This window comes from Miscanthus floridulus, chromosome 1 (assembly GCF_019320115.1).
Source record: "Miscanthus floridulus cultivar M001 chromosome 1, ASM1932011v1, whole genome shotgun sequence".
Classification (NCBI taxonomy): Eukaryota; Viridiplantae; Streptophyta; class Magnoliopsida; order Poales; family Poaceae; genus Miscanthus; species Miscanthus floridulus.
Genome location: NC_089580.1, coordinates 4,859,669 through 4,881,623, shown reverse-complemented (window position 1 = coordinate 4,881,623; position 21,955 = coordinate 4,859,669). Strand labels below are relative to the sequence as shown.

At 46.0% G+C, this 21,955-nt stretch overlaps 1 protein-coding gene and 1 pseudogene across 6 annotated transcripts; one reads left to right on the top strand and one right to left on the bottom strand.

Moving 5' to 3' along the window:
• Positions 1-733: 733 nt before the first annotated feature.
• Positions 734-6,835, bottom strand: LOC136520744 (BTB/POZ domain-containing protein NPY4-like). Of its 6 annotated transcripts, none has more exons than XM_066515319.1 (6): positions 6,548-6,835; positions 5,864-6,201; positions 4,656-5,162; positions 3,193-3,262; positions 1,663-2,847; positions 734-1,586 (listed from the first exon to the last, which is right to left on the bottom strand). In XM_066515319.1, exons 3-6 carry the CDS (start codon positions 4,715-4,717, stop codon positions 1,002-1,004), a joined length of 1,902 nt encoding a protein of 633 aa, XP_066371416.1. In that variant the 5' UTR covers positions 4,718-5,162; positions 5,864-6,201; positions 6,548-6,835; the 3' UTR covers positions 734-1,001. The 6 variants fall into 6 exon arrangements, with proteins under 6 accessions (XP_066371416.1, XP_066372026.1, XP_066373141.1 ...); XM_066515929.1 differs by having other exon boundaries at positions 6,061-6,201; XM_066517044.1 differs by lacking the exon at positions 5,864-6,201.
• Positions 6,836-17,172: 10,337 nt separating this feature from the next.
• Positions 17,173-21,456, top strand: LOC136451347 (uncharacterized; annotated as a pseudogene).
• Positions 21,457-21,955: the final 499 nt, after the last annotated feature.

Below are 21,955 nucleotides of genomic sequence, written 5' to 3'. Positions count from 1 at the left end.
GGGTGCACAACGCGAGGCGTGGGGCAGGCGGGTCGGTCCCGTCCGGAAAATGACGGACGCCCTAAAGGTATCATTATCTAAAAACTATACATTGTTTCATTTTTCCATACGTCTCAACATAACATAGGGAAATAGACCACGGAACGCAAAATTACAGTAATTTGATATCAGCACGGGCATATAACTAGAACTGAGAAGAGTTAAAAAAAATATCTAATATGAAACATTGCTCAAATTCTGTTCTGTTTAGTCTCACATTAGAAGCTGATGTTTTTTTTAGAATAATAGAAGCTGATGGTTATGAGCACAACATATAAATAGACAACCCTCGTATAAGATAGACAACCCTCGTATATCAAGTTAGTCTTTTAATTTGAGTTAGTCGTGATGTGTTTGGTTTGTGGTGGCTTCAGTGGACCTGCCCATGAGAGGTGCATGAGTCATGAATATGGCGAGCTAGGCCAAGTATCGCACTCATAATGCATCTTCTTCTCTCTATTTTCAGCCCGACTGTAGCTCGTATTTCTCACAAATTCCTACGTGTAGCCGAACTGCCGAAAACAGCTCATAACTACTGTTCGTATTAAAAACATGAGCAGCCGATGTTTTCTGATCAGCCTCAACACTTTAAGACCATTTCACTCAAATATATGCTATGTATAAGTATAAGGGATGTTATACTTATATAGTAAGAAGCAAACTAAAACACTATGATTTTGCCTGCAAAAATACATCAATTATAACGACCTGTACTTTCTTTGTATTCCTACCATGAAAAAAGGTCACATAAATATCCCATGGAGCTTCGCTGAAAACATCACCAATGACCAAACCTACTCCAGCTACAAGCAATCCCATGCCAAAAAAAAAGGAGTCATTGGCGACATGACAAAGTGAGGCCAGTAGTAGTACTCCACATTTTGAGATTGCTACTACTCTCGAGTGAAGGCAAATCAAGAGCAAGAACAAAACTAAGCTGTGACTCCGTTAACCCCCTGCGACTAGGATACTGAGCGCCTTGTGATCCGTGATTGCGTGGACTTCGCCTCCTCCGGGTTCACGGACCCAGGGCTCTCCGATGTGTCTGAGCTGCTGTTCTCACCGGCGTTTGTTTTCCCAGACCAGAGCTTGCTCAGTATCTTCTTCGGCATCAGCATCCCCTTTGCTTTCCCTGCAGCGCTCTTGTCATCGCTGTTCTTGTTGATGTCACTGCTGCCACTGCTCCTCTCGCTTCCACCGCTGTTGTTGGCGAGCCTCATTGACCTCAAAGAGTTGATGTCACTCGATGCCGGGACCCCACATTCCTCCTCCGTTGTCGTTGTCGCAGCTGACCTGGAGCTACCAATAGAGTTGCCATTCTCTCTGGGAAGAAGCGAGCGAACAGCAGATGGGAGCTCAGATGAAGGGTCGCTCCTTGCAGAAGCAATTGATGCCCGGACTTGCTCAAAGAAGAGAACTTGCACAACCACGCGTAAGGGGAGACGCTCATTCTGCACGGCGTGCATGCACGCATCCTGTGACAGCTGCTTGCAGTCCATCAGTCCGCATAATTTCTTCTTTTCGCTCTTTGATAGGCTGGGGTGCTCCTGTAAGCATGGAAAGCAGTGTTAAGTATTCAAACTCCCTACAATGGGAGCACTTGGTGGAAACACAATGAGATACCTTCAGATACATGTCAATGGCACGATAGAGCCCGTCATGTGTTGGTCGGGGTAGAGAAGACACCATTTCAGCAAGTTCGATCAACTTTGGAAGAGGAAGGTTGGGATCTTTGGCGATCTCAGCAAGATATCCATCGATCAGCATTGCAACTGCCAGTTTTGACGGGCTGGAAACAGATGTCACATTCTCAATCTCCACGATTTCTTCATCATCTTGAATTTTTTCCTTAACACTATCACTATTCTGTAACATGAATTCTTCCACTATTGCCATGATCAGGTCTATGCTGTATATATTGCTTTCATCAGTATTTGGTGGTATAAGAAGGTCTGAAACTGAAGCTCCATCCAATTGTGTGCCTATTCTCTTGATCAAGTTAACGCGATGGGACTCCCCAGATTCCAGCAAACATGCAGCTCTTAGCAGCTTAAGAAGAAAACCACATGACACTGAGCCTTCCTCAGCAGGCAAGAGAAATATAATAGCATCAAAAGCTGCACGACGTTTTGTGCAATCAACTCCATTGCTCACAGCATCTTCAAGGGAGCCAAGCAGGCGGCGGTATGCGTAGGCCCTCAATGCTTCTCCGATGACAACAGCTGGTGTGCTTCCCTTTGCCTTGATGGTCATGATCACCCGCTTGTACAAATCCACTTCAAGCTCACAAAGGTCCTCAACCCACCAGTCACTAGGGACCATAGGTTGCTTCCTAACACCATTCCAATGTGAATCAATACCATTCTCAGATGGGAGTTTCTTTCTGTTGTAAGTGTATGACCATTCAACCTCTGATGGATCAATTGATGCCTTCGACGCGATAGAGTCAATGCAGTGGTTGATTACCTTCAAATTTTCACACCAAGGTAGCAGTGACTTTGTGCTCTGTAAAACTATGATCAAGTCCTTCCAGGTGCGAAATATGCTTGATGTCAGAAACACATCAATCTTGTATATGAGGTTTCCTTTGTCAATGGTCTCAAACATTTCTAGGTACTCAGCTGCACAGCGGGCAGCGAGGACATTATATGCATTGAGTGTTACAATCATGCCATAGCAGAACTTAGCACATATTTCAAATGCTGAAGGTCCACCAGGGATGTCAGAGATATCCACTTCATCATTTTTCTCCTCATTGCTTGAAGCAACTAACCTTTGTAGGCGTGAACTCTTTGATATAAGAGGGAACTGAAAAAAAAAATTGCAGGGTATGTGATTGTTTTCCCTTTGTACATAAAAAAGCATGTAAACTAGTTGTTTGACACAGAACTATGCTGCATTAGATATGAACGAGCTGCTAAGCAAATGCATCTAGTCAGAACGCAGACACAATTGGCGGAATATGCAGACAAAGGGAGTAGGATGTTTTTCTTTTTGAGCAAGTAAAAGGAGTAGGATGTGATGTGCCAATGGTACTCATAACCACACCTAAGATTTTCAGGTGGCACAAAATATAGCTCTACCACAATAAGGTCTACTCTTGTTCAATGCATGCTGAGGCTAATAATGTGTGGAATATAAAGAAGTCAATACCTTGTGAAGATAAAACTTGACATCCCCAATGGATATAACAATGTCTGTTGCCAGCTCTGTCGCAACAAACCTGAAAAGCATGATTGCAAAACATTAGCATTGAAGCTAAGTGATGCAAGTAGAGGAAAGGAAATGGGAGCAAATAAGTGAAGATATTGCATGATAAGCAGAATTACCCAATGTGAGGCAACATAGTAAGTACACATGTATCATTTATCTAAAATCATGGTAAGATATGTTAGGATAGAAAAACTTGTTATGTGGATGCAATGATTGTTAGATAAATCCTTATACTGCAAATGTTGCAATAATGCAGAGCTGAAATGACGCAACAAAACAAAATCATCGCTCAGCGAATCAGCTAAAGGTGAGATAACAGTGACAGAACATTAGCCTTTTGCCCAAGTACCATAAGCAAAACTAGAAAAAGGCAAAAGCAACTTCAGATATACCAGCAGCGTGTATGACAGGTATAACTAATTTGAATTGACATGTGGTCCAACATATAGATGATTAAAAACTTAGTTCTATCAAAGGTAAAGAGAAATTATTGAGCTCCAGGAATTAAATTTACTTGATGGACCACAATGCCACCAACCAATCCACTTATCCAAAAAGGTAAAAAACAAAGCAAACTAGAGAAAAGAACTCCTATGGTTAAATCGTCACAAGCCTCCAAAGTACATAAGAGCTTTAAGAACATATGCCACTGAAAAGAATCAAGGACAACTTAGCGTATAAACAAGATCAGTTATACAGTTAGCCATCTGCATGTCATCATCAGATGCGCCTGCTAGTATTCCAGACCATGAGTTTCATGTTGGTTGTTAAATGAGAGGGTAATCCACACCTTAATAACTAACACACAAGCCACATATAAAACACAGCTGTCAGTCATATAGCTCTGTGAAGATGGAACTAGTCTTAATTTTAATTTTAGTGTTGTTCTAATTCATAACACTAATTTTACACACTTCAAAATTATTGGATGTTCCATGCTAAATTCTAAACTCAAACAAATAGAAAGCAAAGCAAAAGCCCCTATGGATATCGTCACTTCCTTTCCTTCCCATTTAAGAAACATAGCACAGAAAAACTCAGTATGATTGGCCCCTTGAGCAACTCCATTGATTTAAATTTTCTTTTAAACGAATAGTCAAAAAGCAGATCCACTAAATCTTGGCCCAATAGCAGACAAGATGCATATTAAGACACAAATATGTTAAGAAAAATGAATTATAACTGCTGAGACCTATTTCCTATCAAGTGAAATGGATCTTGAAATTTCTATCCCAGAATCTCTAGAACATTTCATCAAGATAAATTCAGTGCAACATGACCAGCAGCGGTGAAGCTGATTAAATCAATGAGAACAAAGTCCAGGATGACCAGTCAAAAAACAACATATATGCCTCTGTAATTTGAACGAACTGAGGTGCTAAGGTAGGAACAAATCAACTAACCTGATATTGCTGCTCTCTGCCTGAAAGACATCCGGCTTTGATCCAAGCTTCATGTACTTCATTGTGCCACACCGAGAAATGACCCAAAAACAAGAGAGAAGATCCTCCTAGCTCTTCCTCCTCCCTCCACCAATCACCACAAAATGAGATGAAAGGAGGAGGAGCACAACAACCCCACAGACAGCGCTTAACCAATCCGTCAAGAAAGTACCAAACCGGCAGCCACCGCCATGTGAATGCTTCCCAGCCCAACGGAAAGGACAGGACCAACAACTGGCGATAAAGATCCAGCAGGCCAAACTGTCCCCCTATCCCAGTGGCAAAGCCCCCACCAAATCGGGTCAAGAACCCAACCCCTCCTCTAGATGAGTAAACTACTCGGGCAGCTGCATCAAGATCTGGGTCACAACGTCTAGAAGCCAGGACCAGGAGCTCCTCCTCTTCCTTCTCCTCCGAGCTGGATGGATCTCAGTCACAGGACGCAGGCGGCAGGGGGAGCAGCAGCACCTGCAGAGCACAAGGGCAGCATCTTGTGGTGAGGGGACAGTGGGAATAATTGGCGACTCGATGTTGGGAGACATTGGAACAAGCACCAGTGAGGGGAGGAATCTTTAGCTCGTTAATTTTGCAAGCAATCACATGAATGAATGGATGGATGGCGAAACGCGTTGCAACAGGGAAATTGTTGTATTGTTTTAGGATCTGGCACATGTAGGCAGTCAAACGGTGACTAAAGAATTGCAATCCACAGACCACTGGTTCTGCACACTCAAAAAAGAAAAAGAAAAAAACGCAGACAAAAACAGGTTTGGAATGCGCACAAGGAAATTGACAGAGAAAATTTTCCAGTAGGTTGATCTCCACTACTCATCCCGACATACACACTTATGTCCAGCCTAGCCTCCTCACCGGTTGAAGAAACGGAAAGAACACGCGTGGCTCCCAGAAATTTGCAATTTATATTCAGGGCGTGTTTAGCTCCGAAAATTTTTGGCTTTTGGCTACGGTATCACTTTCGTTTTTATTTGGCAAAAATTGTCCAATTATGTACTATTTAGGCTTAAAAGATTCGTCTCACGATTTCTCGGCCAACTGTGTAATTAGTTTTTTTTTCGTCTACATTTAGTACTCGCCGCAAGATTCGATGTGACAGGTACTATGCAAAATTTTTTGGATTTTGGATGGAACTAAACGGGACCTCAGTTAACCTGAGGGCGCAAGGTGAGTAAGGCCAGCCTCAGCCTGACAGCGCAGCCGATCTTGAAATCACAATTTCTCTCGGAAATCATTTCCGACCTTGAAGAATTCGTGGCAATTAAGTCCCAAAAAGATCATCTTTCACAGAAGTAAGTGATTCCCAAGAACCTGGATGGGGGATGGGGGTGACGGCAATGGCGCGACCTACCTGCGCCGGCGGCGCCAAGGAGATCCGGGAGGATTTGCGGAGGAAGACAGGGAGACAAACGGGGGCTTTCTTGGAACGGAACGGAGCTTCTGTTCTGGCCCCCGGAGCAGAGATGAAAACTGCGATTTTTCAGAGAGGGGACTGGACAAAAGGCAGAAGAAGAGGCAGCTTTTCAGGACGAGGAAATGACCAAACCAACATCATTCATAGAAACATTCCTAACCGACTCCAGTAACTAACTACCAGAAGAAGGGGGGGGGGGGGGGGGGGGGGGGGGGGGGGAACAGTAGCCGATCCCAGGGATTTATACATTTAAAAAAAAAAAAAGAGGAAGATTGGGGGGGAAATGCGATGCAAATTTTAGAAAAAGCTTCCTCGACGCAGAAATGAATTCAAAGTTCTGAAGTTGTTGTCTTTGCAAAACTGTGAGGGGAAAGAGAAAAAAAAAGGAGGACGGACAGAACAGAACACACGAGCGGCAGCTCACCTTTCCTTCTCTGCCTCCGGCACCGGCCGCGCAGCGCTGCACGAGCTGCTCCACAAGGCCGGAGCTCGCACGGCGGTCGGCGGCAGGCTAGCTAGTGGTGGTAGTGGAGGAGGAGGAAGCGATCAAATCGCGCTTTTCTGTTTTGGCCGCTGCTCATCAGCTGTGCCTGTGACTGAGCAAGTTGCAGCAGCTGCTGCGAACTGCGATGCAGGGCAAGGAAGGGCAGCGGATTTGGTTTATCTTTAAAAGCTGCTGCGGCGGGGTGGGGGTGGGAGTTGTGGTGGGCCGTACTGGGGTGGCGATGCATGGAGATGGAGGACTGATGGGCTCATGGCTGATGCCCATGGCCATGGGGGTGGTCCTGTGAATGGACTGTTTTGCCCCCACCCTCTACAATGTTTCGTGGCCATTCTCTTTCTCTTGCTGTCCACTGATGAGCGGCTGAGCCCCTCTCCTCCCTAGACAGACTCCAAAGATCATGTAGCCTAATTTATTTACAATCATGTCCATGCTTTTCATCTCGCTTTACCTTGTTTAACTAAAGTTTTCTGGTGGTGTGGTTTGGAGAATTTTGTAGCAGAAGAAAATAGGCACACTTTTGGTATTGTATATATTCAGCTCCCTTTTCCCACCCTTTGTAAAAAAAAGAGTGCTTGCTTCAAGATAAGACCTGATGAGAATGAATATGATTAATTTCTTGCATGCAATAATTAAGACTAAGTTCTTTTGGAATTATCGCAGCATTAGCTGAACAGTGGTCAGGCAATTTTTATCTTTTGGGGGATGAAGGATATGGTGATTAGACTTGGAGTCAATAATCTGATTGGAGCCCTGCTTAGCTTAGCTAGGGGACCAGGATGAAATATCTACATGAGAAATGGTCACAATTCATTAGGCTGTCTTAAAGGCAATCAATTGCATGCAACCAAAGCGTCCATCGTCCTATGTGATTTTTCTGAACTGCCCCAACAGATTTTTTTTTAAGTTTTCATAATCATGACTAGCATATAATTTATTCCTACAAATTTATGCTGTGTGCAGAAGGTCTAGATATAATTTAGTCCTACAAATTCATAATCATGCATGCTGTGTGCAGAAGGTCTAGATATTTTCAAGGCAACCACAAAAAAATGGTTCTAGTAAGTTTAAATGGATAGGTTGTGTAGTTGACATGTAACTAAATTTGTTTAGTTAGGACACTATAATTATTCGCTATATATGACATGAAAAATAATACTTTTGTCTCCGTATTTACTTCCTGTTGTCCAAGGAGCTGATCATGTGTGTGTGTATTTGTTTTGTGGGAGTTATGGAGATGAGTGTACACTACTGTTTAGATTTCTTACAAACTTCTCTTAGCCCAAAAAAACTAGTATCTTGTTTTTAGATAATTTTTTATCGACATGGGTTTAAAACGTCTATTTCCTTTTCCTTTTCTACATATACGCCAATCATAACCATGTAATCAACCACATCGAGTGGCTTGCGCTGGTTCCGTCTCCTACTTTGGTTCAACAATTAGTAACCAATAACAGATATGTCTATTTACATGCAACGTCATGACCATAAAATAAATAACCACATTAATGAGACATCTGAGATATCAAACCTAGATTTATTTATCATAAATGCTACAGACCAGATCACTCAAGATATATAGAAAACTAAGAATCAACAACCCTTATTGGTAGATCAGCTTAAAGATGCCAATACAATCGATTATCGATCTGGTGCAGAGAGTCGATTTGTGGTACAATTCTATAATTTATGATCATGTAAAGGTTTTGCTAATTTTAATTGTTTTAATTACATTTGGTACTACAACAGGTTTTAGCATATTTGATTTACTATGATAGTTGCTCTTGATTTTGTTGTCTCGTACATGCCATGTAAAAGACATGCAACATAAAAGTTTATTGTGTTGTATGTACATAATGATATGACTGATGTGTCTGGTTGTCTATATGTTTGCCTTATGGTTTGAGTTAGTAAGAGACTTGTTTTCCAACCACAAGTTTAGGTTCATACGATATTGCAATGTTTGCCATTGAGATGGACGAAATTCTGATTGAGCAAAATGATGTATTCATCTGAATGATTATGGATGAATGAAAGCTTATCAAGCGACAGACATAGATGCTTGTCATTAAATGTTTTACAATTCATATACAATGGTCCTAATGATCAATTCTATGTGTTGACATTTCTCTTGTTTTATAGGCAATTGAATCGGTTATGGGTCTAGCTTTTGCCAGTGCTTTGTGATTCAACATGAAAACATTTTTCCTTAGCTAGTAGGATTTATGAAGGCAATTTTGTGACTTGAAGAATTCTCTTTTCCATGAAAGAAGTCATCTTTATTTCTAAAAGTTTGCCAATAATGTTGCATAGATAATGGAGATATAATTGACTTATTTTGGTCAAGGACAAGGTGAAAATATTTTATTATGTCATATTTCTCTACTACTAACCAATTCGATGAATAGATTTGTTTCATAAATATAACATGCATAGTCCTATGCCTTTATAATGAGCATTAAATTTTCTTGATAATTAAAGGAATTTAAATGGCTCGTTTTATTGCTTTTAGTGGGTTGTCAATATTTCATCATTTGGGAGTGTGAGAAATTAATGTTATGGTTTTACAATTCCAATTGATGATAATAGACATGACACTCATATTAATTCGGTAAAGAGTAAATTACATTCACCATACAACAACTTGCTAGGTGAGTGCAGATTAGTCCAACGACTTGTAAACTGCTCGGATAAATATAGTACATTGGAAAAATGGTGTATGTATTAGACGCTAGGGTTAATAGCAGGTTTACGACGCGTGCATTATGTGTGGTGGGATTGTTTAAGCTGAAATTGCGCACCTAGATGTTTATTAAATTATCAATGTCATTTCATGGGGCAGGTGGAAGAAAATTAAACTATTTTAATGTAAAAGCGGACCATATGAATTATATAAATAAATTTTCGTTACAAAGGGTTGGTTGCATGTAATACAATCGACCTTGTAAAGCTTTCAATAAATGTAATGGTTTTTGCTTAGAGCAGGGGCTGATGTATGCCTACTAGTCCATGCGCTCTAGCCATCCAATCTGCCCACCTGCAGTTTTTTATGTCCCAACAATCCGACACGACAAGTAGGCTCTCTTCAAGCCTACTACTAGAAGCTCGTCTCTCGTATCTCTCCGTGACAGCCTGACGCCGTGACACGGTGATGAGCTCCCTCTCCCTGCTTCTCACATCTCTCCTCCTTTCCCATTTACGTGCACTCTGATAGTTGCAACGACAACGGCCAATCGAGAGACGAGCAGCTGGGGCTAGCGAGAGCGTGAAGGGCGGCGGTCTCTCCGCCTCTGGCCCTGGCCGCACAGCAAGCAGCATAGACGTGGCGAACCACACACATCGAATTTGTCGTTCAATAAAGAGTCAATTGAAATATCATAGATAATTATCTTTATTGTTTTACATTCACTATGCCAAAAAAGCACACAAAGAGGACATCCGACTAGTGACGCAGAAATAAAACACGTCTATGATATGTGATCATAGACACGTCTAGATGAAACGTGTCTATAATGTGTTGGCTCAGAATAAACAGGTCTTCTAAGGACGCATATCACATATGCGGGTCAAGAAAACACATATGCGATGATTGATTGAGACGTGTCTGTGATACGGGGCAAATCACAGACACATAAGAACAATCCGCGTCACTGCAGGTCAAGGACCCAAAAATATTATGAAGTGTAGCACAGCACACCAGGTCACATCAGGTCCCTCTGGGCGTGATTGGTTGCCCGGCTCACGCCGTCCGAAGGGTCATCCGGTATCACTCGGTGCATTGCGGCCGTGTTTGGTTCCTCTGCTCGTACCTTTCGTCTGCATCCTTTCGTTCATCTGCCCTCCTCCATCCCGCACGCCTACGTCTTCTCATTTTTCACTTCCCTCTCCGTGCAAGACATCTTGATTCACACATGGTGCAGGGACCCATGTGTCAGACACCCAAAACTTTGATACATGCATGCAACCAAACATGATCTCATCTCGTACTGAACCAACAACAAAGACAACCAAACACGACCACTTGCACGAGCTCAACCCGGCTTCTTTGGTCCTGCACAGCCTAGCCATACTGGCTCGAGGCTTGCTCTGCAACCAATCACGCCCCTCTGTCTATCACGTCACACGAGCCCACCACCCTTCTCTATCTATCACGTCACAAGAGCCCGCCACCCTTCCACCTTCTTGTGTCTACCCCTCCTCTTCTCCCCATGCCTCTCAGCCACCAGTTGGGCGTCGTAGTCTGAGCCACCTCCTCCTTCCCACCACCTCTCCACCGTCGCCCCCTCTACCTTCCCAACACCCAGGGGCAAAAACGGCCAGGGGCATGGCGATTCGGATTGCAGTGCAACGATTCAAGTATAGCGTCGGTTCTGACAAGGGTACAATGGATCGGGTAGCGGCATGACCCTACCCCCTTCCTAGATTGCCGCTTGGAGAGATTTGGAAAGCACCCGTCCATGCGGCACAACTCAAGTTAGGGTCCCGCTAGCCTTCGTGATCCTGATGCTGACTGACAGCTCTTCCCTGAGCGGTGAGGTTGACCGTTGCTCGTCCCAATGTCGGGCGATACCCTTTGCCCAGCAACTTCAAGGTGTGTTTCCTGCCTTTGCATTGCCTGCCCACCCAACTCATATTCATCATGCTCGCTGCACCTTGCTATTGATTTCTCTGCAGGGCTACACATTGATCTGCTTTCACCTCAAGGATTTATACACGGTCGCCTATAGCTCCGCATCGAGGTGTGGTGACCGGCAACATTTCTAGAGCAAAAAATTGTTAAATGATGCATTCGTTTGTAATTATTAGGTCAAGCAAGCAACAAAGAACTAGTCCATTTACTCCTTGGCCTTGATGATTAGATTATACCATAATGAAATTTAGTTTCAAATATCATTACCATAAAATCATTGCAACTAAAAACTCAGAGAGATCCTGCTACACGCGCATCCTCATGTACATTCAGTGGTTGATGCATATGGGGCTATATGCCCCCTAGGCAAATTTTCTTCATCCGTAGTTATTTGACACATCCGTACTCCTGAATTCTTTAGTTGAAAGATTCTGGGAGGAAACCTACTCTCAAACTATTAAAGCTAAAGAATTCTTAAATTGAGAAAATATACATAGAGTACGTTCTAGAACCACACCGAAAATTCCATTCACTTTGAGATTGATTACTTCAATTGAGGGGAGAAGTGACATGGAGTAATGTATAGACAAACAAGACTACAATATTCCATGCTAAGAACCTAAAGACGAGGAACAAATTTTTCCAAGAGTTCTGCCCCGGCCCGGTTATCTTCCAATATGTTCACTCCGTCAAGGTAGAACTCTCTCAAATTTGTGAGTTTTGACACTAGTGTCTTGAAACTAGGCTCTTGCAGGAGCAAAAAATTATAGCTATCAACAACATTATAAAGTGTGTCTATTTTAGCACCATCAATGCTATGGATCGAAGAAACATCCAACGATGTGACACTCAGGAGTTTGCCAAACATAATTGGAATTCATCCATAGAAACCTCTACATAAGAAAGGCTGAGGTGTGTGAGTATCAAAAGCCTCTCAAAGCAAACCACCGAAATATGGGATCCACCAAAGTCACTCTTACTCAGATCAAGTCACTGGAGTGAGGTGAGGTTGAAGAGCGCTCCGTCAAAACTGTAGTTGATAAGCCATGACTACTGAGGTCAAGAACAGTGACGTGGTCAGAGACACTGGCATAGCCAACACCCTCCTAGAGGCAATAGTCAGTGCCTGCTTCCCGTGAAGCAAATGTGTTTGTGGACTAGTTGAAGAGGAAGGATCGCTTGAACTGGAGAAGTGTCACAGCGGAAAAGTTATTTTTTCCTTTAAGGGCGTGTACCCCCTTTGTGCACTCGATGCCTGTGCAGCAGGATCTTGATGCATTTTGTTCTGAAATGCAAGGAGAACAATGGCTAACTCTAGTATATTAGTAGCACATACGAGATTGACAAAATTACTATAAGCGTTTTGTTGTCGACAAACATGCACTTGCTAGCATTCACATGCTACATAAAGAATAGGGTTGTTACTTCTTGAATTAAATTAGAATAAAAAACAAGTATTCATGCCAAGTCAAAAACTTAAACTTAGCTACGCTCACTTCATTAAACTATTATCCTTTCAAAGGTTTTTGCTAGTGAATCATACACCTATAAACATCTTGAAACTGATAGCTTTGAAAATTCATAGCCACGCTACTGCTGGACTTCATTCCACTTGTAGGTAACTTGAGTGCCTCCCAAGAGGAAGAGATGTAAGTTGAGTTGCTAGCTAGAAACTTAACCTTTGGTTCTACTTGAAGTCTCATTACATCTAACTAATAAGGTGTGCATTTAAGTTTATCTAGTGTTATCCAAACTCACGGAGATCATCAAATTAGAGCTAGTTATATTGACTACTGCTAGCTACGTACCGCAGAAGAGGTAAGCCACACTAGTAAAGCACATTTGGAACATATAAATGTGGTAAGAAAAGAGTTCAAGTTAGGAGGTGCAAACTCTCAAAACAGGTCGATGTATCCCATGATGATGTGAGTGAAAAAGAAACTCCTAATACAGGTCATCCAGCTATCCATTGATCAACTTTTTCGGGTTTCCTGGTCTTTGTCCCCGGGCGATTATCAAGTGACGCCAGAGCATTTGCAGAGGCATACGCTACAGCTGCAAGGACGGAGGCCCACAACCCATTGACCATGGTTGTGTCATGTGTGGTGTGGTGCATGTGAGATTGAAGAGTTGCCATATGTTATCTTGTACAGTAGGTTCCACTGTGACTTTGCCCGTGTTCAGTTCCAAAAATAGTTCCAAAAAAGTGCTACAGTACCTGTCACATCGAATCTTGCGATACGTGCATGGAGCATTAAATGTAGACGAAAAAAAACTAATTGCACAGTTTGGTTGAAAATCGCGAGACGAACGTTTTGAGCCTAATTAGTCCATAATTGAACACTATTTGCCAAATAAAAACAAAAGTGCTACAGTACCCAAATTTCAACTTTTCCACCAACTAAACACACCCTTTATTAAAGAGTAGTATGTTTGGACAAAGCTATCACGAATAATGCGGCAGTTAGGCTCTGTTTGGTTACCCCCGGAACGCGCGCTAGGAACGGTTCCAGCGTTATAGAAATTAGTGAAGAAACGGTGTGGCAGGGAATCAATCCCATACAATCGATCGAGGCCTTAATTAATAATGGGATAGTCTCCATATCGCGTATGTTGGTTGTTCCAGATCCTGGTTTCGAAGAAAGGCACGTCGGTCACGGATGCATGGTGTGGCTTGCACATGCTGTTCATCCATCCATCCATGGATGCTGGATGGAGTCGCTTTCCCCGTTCCATCTCGTGCATGTCGGCGCAGCACTTGAAGGCCACAAAAAATGTAACTGTGGTTATCCTCGTATGCAAACATGGGATTTTCTGCCTGGATTTTCTCCACGTAGCCTTCAGCGGGCAGACAAAATCCTCCCCGTCGCTGCCACCAGGGGACACAAGTTCTCTTGACAGTTGACGCTACTGGTCAAAATTTGTCCCTAGTATTATGCTTGGTGCCATAGGTAGCTTGGATTTCTTTTTTCTTTGCCCAAGTGGAGATTTACGAGTTGTTTAAAGCTGTTTTGTGCCAAAAGGGTATTTTCAAATAGATTCATTAAAACATGCTCTCATAAGGAATTGATGCGGGATGAAAACTGAAATAGTTGCTTCTCCTAGCTTTAACTTGCTCTAGTGGGTCTCTGTATATATAAACGGTGCGTTACCTACGTACGTGGGCAGTTAGGCAGAGGCATATATGTGTTGGTTTAGGCAGCGATATATCGATCGATGAATTTGTCATGTCCGTGTGCAGTGTGCGTGATATATATGTTTGTGGCGGACAAACCCATGGTATCTCACCTCGGCCAGTGGCATGGATGGAAGGTACTACAAGCGATGACTGCGACGTCTGAGGCCCAGCACGACACCAGATTTCTACGCGGTCTATACAGAGGGCGGCTGGTACCGGCCGGCGGCCTTTCCTCGTGCCTGATCGTTTTTGGTTACTACCTCGGCTCGAGCTTGAACTTGCATTGCCTACCTACCTACTTGCTCCATTATTTGGCTGCTGCATAGGAGGTATATATATATAGAGCTAGTGGGAGAAATATCAGATAGTATGATCGAGAAAGACTCTAGGTAGGAGTCGCTACTGGAAAACTGTACTTTGCCGAGTGCCTAAGACTTTGCCGAGTGCTTTTTATCGGGGCACTCGGCAAAGAAATATTTTGCCGAGTGCCGCACTCGGCAAAATAAAGCACTCGGCAAAGGTGGCTTTGCCGAGCGCCATGCACTCGGCAAAGCCTGGCTCTCGGCAAATCTAGGCTTTGCCGAGTGCCGCGGCACTCGGCAAAAGTTCCACTCGGCAAAAGGTGGCCGGCCCGTGACGGCGGGCATCTACCGTCAGACTTTGCCAAGTGCCTAACGGATGGCACTCGGCAAAAAAAAAATTATTATTTTTAAAAACTTATTTTGCCGAGTGTAAACCTTGGGCACTCGGTAAATTTTTTTTTATTTTTGAAAATCAGCTTTGCCGAGTGCCCCCTAGAGGCTGTGGTAAAAAATTGTAAAGGTTTCGAGCAAATTGTGACGTCGGATGCCAAAAACCTGAGTTTTTGGCATCCGACGTCACAATTTGCTCGAAACCTTTACAATTTTTTACCACAGCCTCCACATGTGATAACACGACGCCTCGACAAGTTTCATGATTTTCGGACTTCGTTTGCATTTTATATAATTTAAAATCACATTTCCGGCAAGTACCTCGACATGTTACGTCAACGAGATACTCGAGATTTCATGTGACTTTCTGCATACGGCCTAAACATACCATAAATATCATGAGTATCAATTTTTGGATGACCAAAGTTCATTATTCCATGTACCTACAGTTCAAATTTGAAATATCCCAAACAATTAGACGAAACGAAATAAACTAATGAAATATATCAAAAAAAGTCAAAATTGCCCCAAATTTTAAAATAGAGTTTTAAATACTGTCACAAGGCCACAGAAAAAAATTTGGGCCCAAAATAAAAAAAAAATTGCCGAGTGCCATGGGGGGCACTCGGCAAAGCTGATTTTCAAAAATAAAAAAAAATTTGCCGAGTGCCTGACGCTGGCACTCGGCAAAATAAGTTTTAAAAAATTAAATTTTTTTTTTGCCGAGTGCTCAAGGGGCTTACACTCGGCAAATTTTTTTTTAAAAAAAAATAAAACCGCCGGCCCAAAATCCCCCCACCCCCAGTACCCTAGCCGCCTGCTCTGTCCCGACGCCCGCCGCGCCTCCCCTGCCGGCCAGCGCCGCTCCGCCGCGCCGGCGCGCCCACGCCGGCGAGCCCCCGCCACCGCGCCCCCCCCCCCCGAGCAGCCCCCAGCCCGGCCGCGTGGCTCCCCGGCGCGCCCACGCCGGCGAGACCCCGCCCCCGAGCACCCCGACGCCCGCCACGCCTCCCCTGCCGGCCAGCGCCGCTCCGCCGTGCCGGCGCGCCCACGCCGGCGAGCCCCCGCCCCGAGCACCCCCCAGCCCGGCCGCGCGGCTCCCCAGCGCGCCCAGCCGGCGAGACCCCGCCCCCGAACACCCCCAGCCCCACCGCGCGGCTCCCCGGCGCGCCCACGCCGGCGAGACCGCGCCACCGCGCGCCCCCGCCCCCCGCCCCCGCCCCCGAGGTACCCCCCAGCCCCGCCGCGCCGCCCGGCCGCACGGCTCCCCGGCGCGCCCATGCCGGCGATCCCCCGCCCCCGAGCACCCCAGCACGGCCGCGCGGCTCCCCGGCGCGCCCACGCCGGCGAGCCCCCGCCACCGGCGCGCCCCCACCCCCGAGTACCCCCCAGCCCGGCCGCGCCGCGCCGTAAGCGCGGCCCGCCGCCGTCGTCCGCACGTGCTGCCAACTGCGACGCGCGCGGCTGTCCTCCCCTGCACGTGCCGGCCCCGTGCGCCCCTGCTCTTGCCGCCGGCTTGGAAGAAAGAGGAGGAAGCAGCAGTAAGGAGAAGAAGGAAGAAGAAGGAAGAAAAAAGAGGAGAAAGAAAGAAAAGGAAAAGGAAAAGGAAGAAAAGGAGAAGGAAAAAAGAGAAGAAAAAGGAAGAAGGAGGAGGAGAGGAAGGAGGAGGAGAAGGGGAGAGGGGGAGGAAGCTGAGGTAGAGGGGAGGAGGAGGTGCCTCGGCCGTCTTCTCCGTTGCCCGTCCCGCCGACGCCCCTACCGTCACCGAACCGCCTACGAGCGTGGGCAAGGTATATCCACCCTTTCTCCGTTTGTCAGCCTTCGTGCTGTTGTGACGTCGGCCTTCGTGCCGCTGTTCTTATCGGCCTTCGTGCCGTTTGTGATTGTCGGCCTTCGTGCCGTTGTTTTTTGCAGGTTTTGGAAACCTCCCCGTGCAAGGGAGGTGCTGCCGAAATTTTGAACTTATAGTGTCGTGTTTCTTCTTTTGCAGAGCAGGACCTGTCGGAGGTTACCCGGAGGTCCCCGATCATTTTCGTCGGCGTCGTGGGTCTGCCTGCACTGCGTCGCCTCGCCACTGCGTCGACTCGCCACTGCCTCGCTAGCCTGACTTCACCGACACCCTAGGTATAAATCATCTCTTTTTCCGCTTGTCTGTCGTCGTAGATCGGTGTAGCCTAGTTAGGCGTCTCCCGTCCGAAAGAGATATCTTTGGAGGTATGCAGATCTTTGCATATCTGCGAGCATTTCTGTTTCAGATTGTCCACGTTTTTTGGACAGCCCGCGGATGCGTAGATGAGTTAGTTTCCATGGTCCGCTTCGGTCCGAGACGGTGTTTCGGCATCACCCCCTGTTGTTCTTCGGATACACACTCTCCCTTGCAGGACGTGTATCGGGAGAACAGCAGGGAGGTGCTGCCAAAATTCCGTCTCAGATAGGAGCGGAGCATGGAAACTAACCTCATCTACGGATCCATGGGTGGGATTAGGACCTATCCTCACCTATTAGAGGGTAGAGACACCGCGTAGATGCAATTGATGGTGACTCATATGTGCTGATACGTCTGTTAAAGGATGGAGGACCGTGAGTGGATGTACACGCTCCGGAGAGACGAGCACGATTACGACTTGCTGTTTATAGTCAAGGTCGAAGAATTCTTACAGCATGCATTTGGTGAGAGTGTCGGAGGCCATTCTCTAGTGGTTTGTCCGTGCAGCGGTTGTGACAACAAAAGAAGGAAAGATAGGTTAACCATGGGTAAACATATTGTGAAGTTTGGATTTACTCCGGGCTACCACCGGTGGATCCACCATGGTGAAGCCGATCGTATCAGGGAGGAGGTGGTGAGACCATGGCTCAAGGCTTTCGATGATGATGCCGGGGTAGCAGACATGCTGGATGACATGCACCAAGCTTAGTTCGCTGAAGGACGTGACAAGGAGGAGATGGAGGCTGCCGCAGATGCCTTCTACCTGATGTTGGACTCGGCACAGAGACCCCTTCATTATCATACTAATGTTTCTCAGCTGGACGCCATTGGTCGCGTAATGGGGTTGAAGGCCGAGTTAAACCTAAGTCGAGAAGGCTTCGACAAGATGGTGGCCATGTGGAGCGATATGCTACCAAAGACACACATTATGCCGAAGAACTTGTACGAGTCAGAGAAGCTTCTTCTTGCACTTAAGATGCCATATGACAAGATACATGTGTGTCCGAAGGGGTGCATCCTATTTAGGAAAGAACACGCGGATGCAAAGTACTGCCCGAAGTGTAAATCCTCCAGGTACGTGGAGGTAGACTCAGGCGATGGCCAGAAGAGGCAGCTTAAGATCCCCATGAGAGTCCTACGACACCTTCCATTCCTGCCGAGGCTCCAACAGCTATTCATGACCAAGGAATCCGCGAAATAGATGACATGGCACAAAAACGGCACACGATACAATCCTGAGAAGATGGTACATCCATCCGATGCTGATGCATGGAAGTACTTCAATTCACGGCATCCTCTCAAAGCAGAGGAGGCTCGTAATGTATGTGTCGCGCTGGCAACAGATGGGTTCAATCCATATGGCATGATGGCTGCACCATACACATGTTGGCCCGTGTTCGTCATCCCCCTGAATCTCCCCCCCCCCGGCGTCTCCTTTCAACGACATACCATGTTCCTATCGTTGATAATCCCTGGACACCCGGGGAGTAATATGGGTGTCTTCATGGAGCCTATGATAGATGAGTTGATCGATGCTTGGGTCAAAGGGGTGTGGACATACGACCGAGCTATGAAGACTAGCTTCAAAATGCACGTTTGGTACCACTACTCCCTGCATGACTTCCTAGCGTATGGGTTAATGTGCGCCTGGTGTGTTCAGGGGAAGTTCCCATGCCCAATATGCAAGGAAGTTGTGAGGTTCATATGGTTGAAGAAGGGTGGCAAGTATTCGTCGTTCGACAAACATCGTCAATTCCTCCCTCTTGACCATCCATTCAGAGAAGACGTCAAGAGCTTTACGAAAGGTGTCAAAGCGATGGACCCTAGACCGTACTTGAGGACTGGGGCAGAGATTCATGCTCAGATAGATGCTCTCATGCCCAACGAAGATGGTGGTTTCGTGGGATATGGTGAGCAACATATGTGGACTCATAAGTCCGGCTTGACGAGGCTCCCCTATTTCGATGACCTCCTACTGCCCCATAACATTGATGTCATGCACACTGAAAAGAATATCGCCGAGGCACTTTGGGCAACGCTCATGGATACTGACAAGTCTAAGGACAACCCTAAGGCTAGAGTGGACCTGGCGACGTTGTGCGATAGGCCAAACCTAGAGATGCGGCCTCCTGCAACAGGAAAGCAGTGGAGAAGGCCTAGGGCCCCCTATGTCTTGAAAATCGATCAAAGGAGGGAAGTACTTCAATGGATCAAGAATTTAATGTACCCTGATGGGTATGTAGCGAATCTGAGCAGGGGAGTGAACTTAGAGACTCTGCGAGTCAATGGGATGAAGAGTCATGACTACCACATATGAATTGAGCACATACTTCCGTCGATGGTTCGAGGCTATGTCCCTGAGCATGTCTGGCTAGTGCTGGCAAAGTTGAGCTACTTCTTTCGCCAGCTTTGTGCCAAGGAGCTATCTTCGACCATCATTACAGAATTGGAAACTATGGCACCTAAGTTGGTCTATGAGCTTGAGAAGATCTTTCCACCCGGCTTCTTCTTGCCGAAGCAGCATCTAATTGTGCACCTCCCGACCGAGGCACGGTTGGGGGGCCCGTGCAGGCCCGTTGGTGCTGTCCAATCGAGCGATGTCTAAAGACTCTTCGCAAGAAATGTACAAATAAAGCTAGAATTGAGGCTTCCATTGCAGAGGCAAGCATTTGGGAGGAGGTTGCAAACTTCACGACATCCTACTACAAGCCGAACCTTCCTTGCAAGCATAATCCACCCCCTCGTTACAATGCTGGCGAAGTTGAATCGACCCTCAGCCTTTTCAAATGCCAAGTAGGCAGCGCAAGTGGATCGACCCCCAAGAGATTGGATCCAGAAGAGTGGCGCAGAATCACGCTATATGTGTTCACCAACCTTGTCGAGGTTGCGCCATTCATTAAGTAAGTTCTTAACGAACTTGTTTCAATACGACGTCACTGTTCTGTATCGAACCCCATTGATTCTCTTTGGTACAGGGAATTTGTTCGTCAAGAGTGGCATCAATCAAGGGATCCTACCTCGCACGAACATGATACCCTTCTTTCAGAGGGTGCAGGAGCTGGGAGGCCTGATTTCATTTCTTGGTTCAAACAAAAGGTCGTACGTTCGTCGATATTCCTTAGTAGCTTGTACGTTCCAATAGTATAACGATGTATCATGCTTGAGCTTGCAGGCGCAAACCAATGCGTCCATGAGTGACGAGTTGAGATAGGTTGCAAACAGCTTCAAGTTAAGGGTGAAGTCATATACCGGTTATGATGTGAACGGATATCGCTTCCACACATCAAGACACGAGCAGACTCGGCCCGGTCGGAAAACCACCAACAGCCAAGTTTTTACGCCGGGCACTAATGACGTCAAATACTACGGAATAATTGAGGAGATCTATGAACTTGAATATGAGGGTCGGGTACCTCTTACTCCTGTCATATTCAAGTGCCACTGGTTTGATCCTGCACGAACGAGACGGACCCCTCATCTTGGGCTAGTCAAGATTAGGCATGATTCTGTCTATAAAGGAAAAGATGTCTATATTGTGGCTCAACAGGCCGTGCAGGTGTATCATACGCCATACGCGTGCCAAGACAAAGACCATCTTAAGGGTTGGTCTATTGTGCACTAGGTATCTTCGCACGGTAAACTACCTGTTCCAAACGATGAAGATTACACCTTCGACACAAACACATATGATGGAGAGTTCTATCAAGCAGATGAGCTACAAGGGAGCTTTGAGATAGTCTTACCCGGTGTGACGACCGCCATGGAAGTAGACAATGAAACGGTTGATGACGAGGACCCTGGAGATGTAGTGCTAAATCCGAAGGACATTCAAATGCTTGAGCGATTCCATTTAGGCAAAGACAATGAAGAAGACACAGAACCTTTGAATAGTGTTGCCCATTTGGACAATTTTGACAGTGATGATGAGACCTATGACCCCAATCATGAAGATTATTCCTAAACCATGTAATACTATGTTTTTTATTAAATTTTGTTATGTTTATTCATTTTGAACTATTTGACATGTATGTACTAACGCTTGTTGTTCATTCTTTGTACATTGCAGGTGACAGAACAAAGATGGTGGGCAACCGTTCACCGAGGCAGGTGCTCTCGGTGTACTAGAGGCTACGCCCTCCTGATGGAGGCGAGGGGACGTCTTCACCCCCAGCGGCGAGAGCAGGCCCGGGTCGCCCCAGCATGGGGAGGGGGAGGGGGAGGGGCCGGGGTCGCCCCAGGAGGGACCCGCCTCCTCCCCCGGCTCTCGACCAGCCAGAGGACCCGTCTCCTACCCCAGAGGAGCACGTGGCGGCCACGGGCACGACCACAGACACTCCGTCGGGGGACGAGGGGACTCAGCAGACGGAGGACAGTTCTGCTTTCTTGGCTCCCTACCTGCGAGGTCCCACAAGCCTTCCTCCGGTTCCGCTTCCTGACCGACGCCCACTGGTTCGTCCTGTGGGAAGAAGGTAAGTAACTATAGATGTTATCACTAGTACTTCATATGATACGTTGAAAATCAAAAGAGAAACTGATAATTTTTCGTAATCACTTGTGCAGGGGCTGGCTAGTTCTGTCGGGTGCTCTTGACCCCCCACGCACCCCCGCTACCGTCCTGGGATGT

Coding starts and splice junctions, on each gene's coding strand:
- LOC136520744 (XM_066515319.1), bottom strand. CDS start 4,717: ATGAAGTACATGAAGCTTGGATCAAAGCCGGATGTCTTTCAGGCAGAG. Junction 2,848..3,192: donor TCAAGTTTTATCTTCACAAG/GTATTGACTTCT, acceptor TTTTTTTTTCAG/TTCCCTCTTATATCAAAGAG. Junction 1,587..1,662: donor CCATTGACATGTATCTGAAG/GTATCTCATTGT, acceptor CCATGCTTACAG/GAGCACCCCAGCCTATCAAA.